At 37.6% G+C, this 12848-nt stretch overlaps 1 protein-coding gene across 6 annotated transcripts in view; it reads left to right on the top strand.

Annotated features, from left to right (window-relative positions):
• Positions 1-12848, top strand: part of DOCK11 (dedicator of cytokinesis 11) — a 191775-nt gene that overhangs the window by 35033 nt on the left and 143894 nt on the right. For 4 of the 6 annotated variants that reach the window (XM_036443426.2, XM_036443423.2, XM_036443424.2 and 1 more), the window contains exons 2-5: positions 9942-10058; positions 10147-10236; positions 10631-10731; positions 12224-12293. In XM_036443426.2, coding sequence (XP_036299319.1) covers positions 9942-10058; positions 10147-10236; positions 10631-10731; positions 12224-12293 — 378 coding nt within the window. The remainder of the gene's footprint in view (positions 1-9941; positions 10059-10146; positions 10237-10630; positions 10732-12223; positions 12294-12848) is intronic. The other 2 variants (XM_036443425.2, XM_036443422.2) reach the window with 1 other exon arrangement.

The following is a 12848-nucleotide window of genomic DNA, read 5'->3' as shown; positions in this document are numbered from 1 at the left end:
TCCCCATTGCCTACAATAGGAAACAGTTCAAACTCATTGTCTTGGCATATGGGGTCCTCCGTAAACATGCCTTTCTGGCTCATCTTGGTAATTTCTCCCTATTGTGTTCATCTTCAGACTCTGAGCACATGCTGTTACTCTTCCATGCTATTATGTTCTCTTCTTTGCCTGGAATGCCTTTCTTTATTCGCCTTGTCTGCCATGAACATTTTTATTCAGTCCTGTAAGGCTCGGCACACCTTCTGCTTCCTCTCTGAGCTTTCTTCACCAGTGGATTTAATATCTCCTTACCTGTATACCTATAGCACTCTCTGTGTCCTGCATGCTAGCCCTTACCCCATCATATTTGAATTCTCTCGTTAGTGGTCTATCTCTCCCTTGAGCCCATGAGTTCATAAAGTGTAAGGCCCATATTTGTCCATTTTTGTTTTCTCAGCTTTGTAGCCCATTGCCTGGCTGATGCTCAGTGACTTTATGGGGCTAAACTCTGTGCTTTGGATTTCTGTTTATGAGATCTCCAGAAGAGCCCCCAGGGAACGAGGGGCAACCTCACTTTTGTACTTGGCTGGGCAGTGGGATCTATGGCTACAGTGTAGGATCCTCAGACATTGACACCTAGCCATTCTAGTGAGGGGCACCATGGTTTCTGTAATGTCTGTACTGGGGACTTATCTCTTAGTAAATATTGGAGGAGCCTTTTTAGGTATGGGGAGGCAAAACTGAGTAGGTTATTATTAAAGAAAAATTTTCAATCGCAGTTGACATTCAATATTATGTTTCAGGTATACAGCACGGTGGTCAAACATTTATATAACTTAAGAGGTGTTCCCACAATATTTCCAGTACCTACCTGGCACTATGCATATTGCTGACTATATTTCAGTCAGTAGGTTATTTATTTTTTCTCTCTCTTAGTTTTCTTAATAGTTTTGCAACTCACCCATTTAATGTGTTTATTTCAGTGGTTTCTAGTATATTCACAAATAATGGGCAATTATCACCACAACCAATTTTGGAACATTTTCATCACTTCAAGGTTTTTTACTTAAGACTTTCATAAGGTTCAACCCCTGAGACACTTCTTTCAAATGCCCTCTCTGGTGACAGGGCATTTGCCAATAGGGAGAGAATTGTCTTAAAAAAGGAAAAAAAAGATTATAGATAGGACAGGCATTTTTAAAAAAGTGGAGGGTGTGTAAAAAAGCTGAATAGCGAAGGGATGATTATCCAAGGGATGGTAATATAGCTAACTAAATCCACAAACCCATAGAACATCAGTGCACTTTACCTTTGCATTTTGTTCTGCTTAAGAATGCAAGGTATGTTCTGGTTCTGTTTATAAAACTCAGGGGGAAAAATCAGTGAGATTTTTTGTTGTTGTTAAAAGTTTATAGTGGGCACCAAGAACTATTTTTTAAAACTTACTTCATTGTAAGTTTTAAAAAATCGTTCTTCTATTTAGCTATTTATATATTTATATAAATAGCTAAATAGACTTGGAAAAGGGAAGTAATTTGGCATTTAAAATATTTCCTCCCTATGCAAAAACTCTAAAGAGGAATAATGTGTTTTATTTTTCCTCAGTGTTTCCATATTAAATTTAAATCTTATTTTGCTGATACTTAGAACAGTAAATTGTTTCTAAATTAAAGCTGAATCTGATAATTAGTTCTAAAAGCCTTAGTTAGCAATTACTTTTCCCTCATTGTGTGCTGCCATTTTGGCTTGGAAGGCGTATGCATGTAAGATCAGTGTCCTTGTATTACTCAGCTGGTTGTCCCTCATTAGCCACAAAAGCTTCTGGCTTTGTACTAGTTCTCAGGGCTCTCTGCTAGGATCTGTAAAGGATACAGGGATGAATTAGACCTGTTCCCCTGACAATATGTTATTATTGCTGCTGCTGCTGCTGCTGCTGCTGCTGCTGCTGCTTCTTCTTCTTCTTCTTCTTCTTCTTCTTCTTCTTCTTCTTCTTCTTCTTCTTCTTCTTCTTCTTCGGTAATTCGATTCTTACCCACTTGAAGTTGAGTCAGCCCACCCCTTCCCCCAAAGTAAAAGACCTAAAGTACTAATCCCTATTCATTGATGGCAAATACTAAATTGAAAGTAAAAGTTTGCAAAACTCCTTATCCTATTGTATTACAGACTGTCTAAGCCAGTCATGCTCAGCATCATCAGGTTGATGAGAAGGAAAGATCTCATCTCAGTTCAGTTAAAATGGTAGGGAAGTTTGAAGAAGCTTTAGCAAACCCTAAAATGCAAAGTCCATTCAAGGAAATGAAAAGTGATAGGAGCAAGGGTGGGGAAATGTTTTCAAATATAGTTTGTGTCATGGTTAAGAGCACCGATTCTGGAGTCCATCAGATATAGGTTTGAATTCCATCTCCACTCATGTGTAACACTAGACCTGCCTGAGTCTCAATTTCCTAATCTGTAAAATGGGCATAATAATCTCCCTTGCAGGGTTTTTGAAAGAATTAAATGAGATAATAGATATAAAATGCTTAAGCAAGTGGTAGAGAAAGTACAAGGCACTCTATTCCTCCCTCCAGATGATTACAGTCCTCCTAAGGAGACTGTTAAGCAAAACGACCCCACAAAGCTGTTCCGTGCTCTATATCAATAAATGCCATAATGGTCAGTAAAGACAATAAGGGCTGTCAGAGGAAGAACATGAGTCAGAGTATGGATTAGGATTAAGCATGACCCAATGGGTCTCATGAAGCATGATTTTTCCCTTACTTGTTAGCTTTAATAAAGGTCAGTGTCTTGAATGCAATTTGTACGTGGGATTTTGTGCCAAATTTGTTCTGATAAACAATCTTTATTAAAATATGTTCATCTGTTTTGCCAAGTTGGGTTGTACTAATTAAAAAGATGGTCTTCCCTCTCCTAGCATCATCACCAAGTTCTATTAATTCAAAGGATCTTCAGTACTTGGAGTTCCTACTGTGAAGAGGAAAAGAAATGATCTGGTGAAGGTAATCTTATGATTTAGACAATAAAGGGAAAAATTCCATATAGTTATGGTTTGTTGGCAAGCTGTATAGGGCCCTCCTCTAGAAATCTCTAGTGGGTAGTAGTGACATTTCTCTTTTCTGTTAGTCACAGCACAACTTTTGCTGCTCCTCATCCTCCCACTCCTGACAATTACTTAGTCTCTAATCTTACAGAGTTTTCAACAAAAGTAGAAGACAATATGCAATTTGGAAAATACTGATTCATTTTCTTGAACAGGGATAGTCAGGGACCACAAATACCCATACAGGGACGTCTTCTGATTGATATAGATGTGGATCGATGGGCTTGCAATGTGAACATGCAAAAACACGTGTGCATTCGCTTTGCTGGAACAAGATATGGCAGTGAGAGTATGATAGATGCATGGAAGCCAAGTGGGGCTATAAATTACCATAGCTTCAGCGATTAACTAGACCGTCTTGGGTTTATTTTTCTCCCCACTAAGCTGTGAGTTTTTCAAGGGAGAATCTGGTTCCTTCTCATCTCTACATTAACAGGTGCCAGCCAGCACAGAGCTTAGAGCACAGTAGGGACTTGATAAATTTGCCTTCCACCAAACTCTCTTTTCTGTGTTGCCGGAAATTGCATGCCCCCAGTGGCCATTTTGAGTGCGAAGTGTTATTTTAAGATACTCTGTTGAGAAAACACTCCAAACTGTGGTACAAATTTCTGAAACGAAAGGGAGCTGAATGCCCAAAGGGTTTGGAGAAATCCCTAAGGGGAGGGAGGTGGAGAAGTGATGGGAAGAAGAGACTCATTGAGTAACCCACCCTTTTTGAGTGTGTTATTTCTTTCATAAGATTGTTATTTTCAATAAAAATGGGTTCAGATGCCATTGAAACTGTAGTTTGATAGCAATACTGTGAAAATGAGCTGCTAACTTTTGGGCCAAATAATTCTCTTTTTTAAACCAACTGTTGCCATGTTCCTTCTTTTTAAAAAAATATATTTTATTAATTTTTTACAGAGAGGAAGGGAGAAGGATAGAGAGCTAGAAACATCGACCAGCTGCCTCCTGCACACCCCCTACTGGGGATGTGCCCGCAACCAATGTACATGTCCTTGGCTGGAATCGAACCTGGGACCTTTCAGTCCACTGGACACTCTATCCACTGAGCCAAACCGGTCTTGGCTCCATGTTCCTTCTTGGACTGAAATTTAATTTGGTGAATTGGGTGATGATGTTGGCGCAGGGAGATTTTTGAGTTGGCCCTGTGCCTCACTGCTAAATTTTCTGTTCCCTTCCCAGTGCTATAGGAGGGATTCTGTGAAGCTAGTGAGTGTTCACTTTAGACTTGCAGAAGAGACATTCTTAGAATTCTTAAAGAGAACTTGTTTCTAAAGTAAAAGATTTCCCAGGAAACTAATGACCTTTGATGTAATATCTAAGCAGAAGTAACCCAGCCTTATTTCACATTCTCGACCGATAAATATCATGCAATTATTATTGCTTTTTAAGGGAAATTGAAATTATATGGTTTTGTTTCTAATGATAGCATAAATAGGCTTGCTAGTTATGTGTATTTTTAAATACATGAGTGGTTAGATGAGTGAATACCTACATGGCACATACATATTTACATATTTATTTTAGGATTACCAGCTTGGTTTTATATTTGTACAGATATAGTTTAGATGATGAAAGATTAATCATCCTGTACAGGATGCACAAGAACCACCCCAAAATCATTAAATCTAAGTATTTGATGCTGTTAATGACTCCTAGTTAGGATCCATGTTTCCTCTCCTTGGACCGAGAAACCAGACTGTAACTGAATCTGCACTGATAAGTTTCCTTTTTCACTGTCTATCCTTCCACTCTATGTTAGAAATCAGAACGTTATCTCCATTTGTGGAATTGTGTATTCAGTTTTAGGGCTTACACAAGGAAGAAGTCCATTTAGATTTGGTCCTTAGTAGCCTGAGCAAGCCTGGAAGAGTACACCATGTCCCAAACCATGGTACAAAGATTTCATTTTAAATTTTATTTTATTAGAGATTTGGAAAATACTGATTTATTTTCTTGTATGAGGGTGATATAAGATTACTGTTTCAATAAACGTATTTGAGTAAAGAAGATATTTATTTGAAGAAAAATATGAAATATTTGGTACTTCAGAAGATGTGCCAAAAATTTTGACAATTGTATGTAAGTCAAGTTTGGGAAACACTGCTAAGAAAAGAAAGTGGAATCTCAGAGGGAAGGGGTTGGTGGTTGGGTGGGTGGGAAGAGATTAACCAAATAATTTATATGCATATATGCATAATCCATGGACACAAACAGTAGGGTGGTGAAGGCCTGGGGCGGGTGGGAACCAGGGAGGGAAGTAAGGAGGAAAAGGGGGGGAGGGCATCTATAATACTCTCAACAATAAAGATAAATAAAATAAAACTAAATAAAAGAAAAAAGAAAAAGAAGAGGAGTAGGATTTGGAAGACCTGCATTTGAATCCTGGTTCTGCTATGAAATATAAACAGCTGATCTTAAGCCTCTGAGCCAGTTTCTTCATGTATAAGTTGAAATGATAGTATTTTCTTTTGTCTAATGGAAAGGTTTTTGTGTGAAATAGGTAGAATGCATATTGAAAGTGGGTGTTGTTGTTTTTTGCTGATTCACTTTTGAAAATTTTTATTTTTCAATTATAGTTGACCTTCAATATTATTTTATATTAGTTTTAGGTGTACAGCATAGTGGTTGGACAAGGATATGAAACAATGATATGTAAGTGTTTTTTTAAGACTGCAAAGTGATCTTCAAGTTAAACAACAATAGCAAACCTGTAATATCACTAGCAATTTATTTCAAGAGAGATTAGGACATCAGTGAATGAGAACTTTCAAAGACAAACCGTTTTGTTTTGTTTTTTCCCCTTCATGGGTGACAACTGAGTAGGTTCCATATTTCGGTTGACTGTTTGCCTGTCACTATTCAGGAAGAGAGAAGTATGAAACATATGCTTGCTTCTCTCAAGATTGTATAAATGCTTTCGCCTTTTACTTAAAACTGCTGCAGAACTGTATAGCAGTGCACAGTGGGACCTTGCTATTATTTAAGTCAAAGGTGTTCCTCGTTTTGGATGCCAATGAGGAACAAAAATCCAACTGAGTTACAAAAATCCAACTGGAAAGGAAATGTAGGGTGTGATTCTTTGGGACTAACTCCTACTGTAACCTCTCTTCCACTTCTAGTTTGAATTGTGCTTTTAATGCCTGGGAGATGGTTGGAATTCAAAATGGGGATTGGAGGCAGGTGGGGTGTTGTGGCTCAGCCCCTCCTCTTTTCTTCAAAAGATGAAATCTGATTCACAGGCCTAGATCTTCTACTAGAGGAAGCTTTGTGGGACCCAGAATAGCCACCCCCAACTTTTTCTGTAATAGAGCTAGCCCTGATAAAGGAAGTAGGAGTAAAGACCCAGAATGCTTAGTTGAATCAGTTTTCAATAAAAGGTGAAACCTTGTATTGTATAACATGAATACATGGCTTTCAAAACACATGGGGAACTATGAGTTTCATTTTTAGAAGGTATATACTGTGCATTTAAAAAAGTGATTCATTTTAACATATGCTTTCTCAAATTCATTTGTCAACTACCTTGCATTGCTGAAAGGAGCATTTTCTTTCTTTTTTCCCAAAGTTACTTGATGAAGGTACTTGTGAAATTGTATGGAGAGATTAAAAGATGCAAATTCAATAGGATAAACATTGAAATTTGAGGACTTTTTTTTGCATTCTGTATTAGGAGGATGCTTGGCATAAGGCAAGACTTTGTTTGAAATTATTTTCAGTGCCTAAGGCTTGCCTTCCTAGATGTGGCTTGATTAATTTAATTTCTCTGAGAAATTGATCACAGACTTTGAGTGTTAAAGCTGGAAGCTGCAGTCAGTTTCCTTTCTCTTGGGGTCCATGCGAACATGGTACATAAGGGACAAAGAGTTCAATTTTTCTATTAGAAAATCTCTGAGGTCCCCAAATAGTATTTTTTTCTATTTTGACTAAATTTTCATGAATACTCACAAACATGATAGGGGTGACTTGCTTCATTTGATCTCACGGTTCTACAAGTCTAAATTTAGGACTTGTAGTGAAATATATAGGTTTATTAGGAAAATTTTTGCTAGCTTTTTTGAGGTATAATTGAAAAATAAAATGTAAATATTTTAAGTATACAATGTGATGATTTAATATATCTATACATTATGAAAGGATTACCACAGTCAACTTAATTCACATCTATCACTTCACATAGTTAACTTTTTTTGTGTGGTGAGCCCACAACCCAGGCATATGCCCTGACCAGGAATAGAACTGGTGACTTCCTGGTTCATAGGTGGATGCTCAACCACAGACCCACACCGACCAGGCTCTACTTACTTTGTTAAGATTCCACATTAAGTGTTACCATTAGTATTTATCTTTCTCTGTCTGGCTTATTTCACTTAACATAATGCTTTCCAGATTTATCAGTGTTGTCACAGATGGCAGGATTTTATTTTTTCTTGTGGCTGAACAATATTCCATTGTGTGTATGTGTGTGTGTGTGTGTGATATTTTCTTACCCATTCATCTGTTAGGACACTGGGGATTGAGTTGTTTCCATGTCTTGGCTATTGTGAACAACACTATAATAAATATGGGAGTGTAGATATCTCTTTGTGATAGTGATTTTATTTCCTTTGGATAAATGCCCAGAAGTGGGATTGCTGGATTATATGGTAGTTCTATTTTTAATTTCTGGAAGAACCTCTTTACTGTTATTGTTAGAATCTTTTAGACTTGTTGAACGCTGATTCTTATTGGTTAGAGTGGTTTATACTTATCTTTCTAAGTAATCTTATAGAGGAAGCTCTGAGATGCCTTTCAGATATGGACATGTGATATAGCTGTAACCTGTTGTGAACCAATTAAAAACCATTATCAAAGAATTGTGTTGATACATTGTGCTGGAAACTGCCTTAGATACTCTGTACACAAATATAAATATAACCCCATAATCCATCATTATAAGTTTTAAATAATCTTAAATTCATCGGTTATGATGTCTTAATATATCTTAAATTCAGTTTTCCTTATATAGTTTTTATTATAAAAATTTAAAATCATTTTTAATTTTTACAGTTGACATAAAATATTCTATTAATTTCAGGCATACATCCCAATGATTAGACATTTTATAACTTACTAAGTGATCATCCCAATAATTTATTATAAAATTTTTAAGAAAAATACTTTAAGTAAAATATTATTAGAAATCGCTAATATATCCATCTTGGTTTAGCATAGTGTATTGAGATATGGCTCTGGTTGAATCTGAATATGTCAAAGTTCATTCAACAATTAGTGAATGTTCTAGGTTCTGGAATTTTGGCAGTGAACTATAAAGGAGAATCCCTGTTCTTAGCTACGCAGAGAGGTAACTAGACGGTATGTCAGATCATGGAAGTTTAGTGAAGGAAAAGATGGTACGAAGGTAGCTAATGGGACCCTATTCCAAGGTCAGTACCTTGAATATTAGTAGCTTTGTTATTTCTGAGGGGAGGAAAGGCTGCCTGAGGTAGAAAGAACAGCACCTTTGTAGTCATAGTCCCAGGTTTGAATTCCAGCTCTGAAGGCAGGCAAGTTACTTAACCTGAATTCAGTTCAGGATTTCCTCATCTGTAACATGAGGATAAAGATTAAACCTATTTTATAGGGTTGTTTTGAGTATTACATGAGAAAATGTAGAGAAAGCACTTGGCATGATGCTTTGTATATGGAAAGGGCTCCGTAAATGCTTTTAGCACGGTTATTAATAAATCATATCCTAGATTACTCGGAGTCACTGACCCTACTCCTTGTAACCTTAGCCTCAGGCTGGGGCCCTACTATCACTGCCCAGGTCGCCTGGAAGTCCAACAGGGATCCACTGACTTTGCTACTTGGAACCTCACCCTTTTTATGCCATGACCATTGGATCAAGCATCTCTAGTACCTCTGCTTGCCCCAACTATGCCAAAAATTGATACACCCTTCAGACAGTGTGCCGGGTACAGAGTAGACACATGAATGTTGATACTTTCTCCCCCAGTTACTCAGTGAATAATGCATATTCAACAAATATCAACTTTTTGTGTTACTTTAAACTGGCCAGTGTGTGTGTGTGTGTGTGTGTGTGTGTGTGTGTGTGTGTGTGTGTGTGTGTTAGAGGCATGGTGCATGAATTCGTACATGAATGGGGTCTGGCCAGCTTGGCCAGAAGGAGGGGACTTGGGTGGTTGGCCTGCATACCTGCTGGTCAAACTCTTGGTAGAAGGGACACTTTGCATATTAGCTTTTTATTATATGGGATATATAATACACTGATTGGCCAGATTATTATGAGTTCAGAGATCACAATAATCTGGCTAGTGAGTGTGTGTGTGTGTGTGTGTGTGTGTGTGTGTGTGAGAGAGAGAGAGAGAGAGAGAGAGAGAGAGAGAGAGAGAGAGAGAGAAAGAGAGGGGGGGAAAGGGAGAGTGAGATAGAGACATCAATGATGAGAGAGAATCATTTATTGGCTGCCTCCTGCACACCCACACTGGGGATTGAGCCTGCAACCTGGGCATGTGCCCTGACCGAGAATTGAACTGTGACCTCCTGGTTCATAGGTTGATGCTCAGCCATTGAGCCATGCTGGCTGGGCTGTTACTTTAAATTCAATAAATTTTGGAAGGTACGTGGATAATCAGAGTTCAGTGTCATCTCACCAGAAGTCTTGTCTTTAGCAGAGAGGTCTGTATGTGTTTGGTGTGTGTCTAGCTAGGGAGGATATTCCTCTTGAAAAGTGTCTCCTTTAAGTGATTATCATCATCTGTAATCTCTTCTCTTGTGAAATAATAAATAGCACCTGGAGAGAAACTTACCTTGTGAGTTTGACCATATTAACTTTCCTTTATCTCTTATTAAGGAGAAGACCAAAGTTGTTGAGCCCTTGGACTATGAGAATGTTATCATCCAAAGAAAAACCCAGATTTACAGTGACCCTCTCAGAGACCTGCTTATGTTTCCAATGGAAGACATATCCGTGAGTTCACAAGCATTTTTTTAAAAAGAAGTAACACCCTGCATTTGCCAAGCCAGTTTTTACAGCAAGTATGATCCTTGTCTTCTAGATCTCGGTGATAAGTCGTCAGCGCAGAACAGTGCAGTCCACTGTCCCAGAAGATGCCGAGAAAAGGGCTCAGAGTTTGTTTGTCAAAGAGGTAAGAGGCTCAAAGGCCGCAGAGGAACATTCATCGTATATTTCAAATATTCTTCCTTTACTGTAAATGGAAAATAAAATTACTGTTACTTTAACTGACCCACAGAACAAGTCTATATGATGTGATACAGAGATTACAGCTTAAATACTTTCACAGGTAGCATGTATTCTTAGTCTTTTTCTTTTGGATTTGAATATTGTCTGCACTTGGACTCAGTGTTGGAGAGAGCATGAAATTGGCAGTTGTTGCTGCCAATTGGTTTTGGGAAACAGTGAATCCCCAAAGGAAGATCCAAGTACCTAAATTTCCCAAGTGATTTTTAAGTTTTACAGCTTATTACCTGATTTTTTTAAAAATGGCTAAATGTATATTTTTTGTATTTATCAAATTACAGATTTCTCTTTTCTTTCAGTGTATTAAAACCTACAACACAGATTGGCATGTGGTAAACTACAAGTATGAAGACTTCTCTGGAGACTTTCGAATGTTGCCATGGTAAGTACAGAATTCAAGTGAAGCCTTCTAAAGGAGAATTATTAAGCATTTTATCTTTTTTTTAACCACTTATGAAACTTCTTAGTTACAATTTATGCTAAAGCAAAACCTCAAACAACCAGCATGTTTTGTAGATGCGATATTTTGGATAACTGAATATGTCTTTACTTTGCTCACTGAAATTCTTTTCAAAATGCATGAGTTCACTTTTTCACTTTGGTTTATCTATATTGACCATAAAATTATCTTTATTTGATTCTGGATAACATACTGAGTATTTTCCAGTGGTGTCACTGAAAAGGCTAGAAAATATATGGCTCAATTTGATGACCCCAGATAATCTCTGGACAAAGTATATCTCTTTCAGTTGAGTTGAAGGACCACTATGAGTACACTGGCTCAGGGTTCAAATTTTATTTCTACCACATACTTGCTAGATGACCTTGGGCCAGTCACTCAAGTCTGTTTGAGCCCTCATTTTCTCCCCTTTTCTCATCCATAATACTGCCAACCTCACAGAGTAACATACAGATAAAGTTTTGGAGAAATAAGACTTTGTATATCCTTTTATAGTTTCTATTTATTTATTTATTTATTTTTAAAAATACATTTTATTGATTTTTTTACAGAGAGGAAGAGAGAGGGATAGAGAGTTAGAAACATCGATGAGAGAGAATCATTGATCAGCTGCCTCTTGCACACCCCCTACTGGGGATGTGCCTGCAACCAAGGTACATGCCCTTGACCGGAATTGAACTTGGGACCTTTCAGTTTGTAGGCTGAAGCTCTATCCACTGAGCCAAACTGGTTTCGGCCCTTTTATAGTTTTTAAAGTACTTACCCAGAGGAGAAAACTGAGTCCTAAAGATGTCCTGTAAAACTGACTCCTAAGATGATCTGTTGGAGGTCATATACCAAACAGATGATAGAGTCATAATTACACTGCTACTTTTTAAAAAATATCTTTATATATATATATATATATATATATATATATATATATATATATACATATATATATATATATATATATATATATATATATATATATAGAGAGAGAGAGAGAGAGAGAGAGAGAGAGAGAGAGAGAGAGAGGGATATCAACTGATTGCATTTCTTTCTGTGCATGGATGATACTCATCCAACTCGACCACAGTGGCCGGGACACTATGTTGCTTTTTGACCTGGGGAAAGATAAGGTTTTGCCATCAATAACAGCTCTAATACACATTCTTTGACAATTTCTGCCCTTCCCCAGCAAAGTATCTGGGCTTAGTTATATCTTTGCTGCTGGCTGCTCGTGTGGGAATCCTTATGTAAAAGGTAATATAAGTTTAGTCAGAGGAGAGAATCTGAGTTTGGGAAGAAGAAAAGAATTTCTCCTCTTCGTGTCTTGGCATTTTAATTTTTTTTGTGAAAGAAAGAAGTCTTTTTTATTATGTTTTGTTTTCTGTTTTGTTCAGTGTTTAAGATAATTCTCTTGCATTTTCAGCAAATCCATGAGACCAGAAAAGATTCCAAATCATGTATTTGAAATTGATGAGGATTGTGAAAAAGATGAGGTAAAGACTGGGGCCCCTGCACTGTTTTCTTCAAGGTCCCTTCTATTGAAAGATTTCCTTGAGAAAAGATGAGGGAAAGAATTGTATTTGAATGACCTGTGGCCAACTTTCAAATTAATTAGTTATTTTAAAAAATAACTAATTAATTTGAACGACATAGACTGATGAACAAGAACAGACCCAGAGATAATGAGCCATGGGTCAGACTGTTAGACTTCAAAGGGAGGGTGGGGATAAAAGGGAGAGATCAACCAAAGCACTTATATGCATACATATGAGCCTAAACAGTGGTCAAGGACAATAGGGGCATGGGGGCATGAGAGGATGGGGGGTGGGGGATTGGAATGGGGGGTTGAGGACAAATATGTGATACCTTAAAGACATTTTAAAATAAATAAGTTCTTGCATTTCTAAATGGAATGGGGGGTGGGAATCAAGTGAACTGGGCTGTGATTTGTATATAATCACTAGAAGCCTGGTGCACAGATTTGTGCACTGGTGGGGTCCCTTGGCCTGGCCTATGGGGATTGGGCCAAAACCAGCTCTCTAACATCC

This window comes from Pipistrellus kuhlii, unplaced genomic scaffold (genome assembly GCF_014108245.1).
Source record: "Pipistrellus kuhlii isolate mPipKuh1 unplaced genomic scaffold, mPipKuh1.p scaffold_m20_p_19, whole genome shotgun sequence".
NCBI lineage: Eukaryota > Metazoa > Chordata > Mammalia > Chiroptera > Vespertilionidae > Pipistrellus > Pipistrellus kuhlii.
This window is presented reverse-complemented; position numbering and strand designations above follow the sequence as displayed.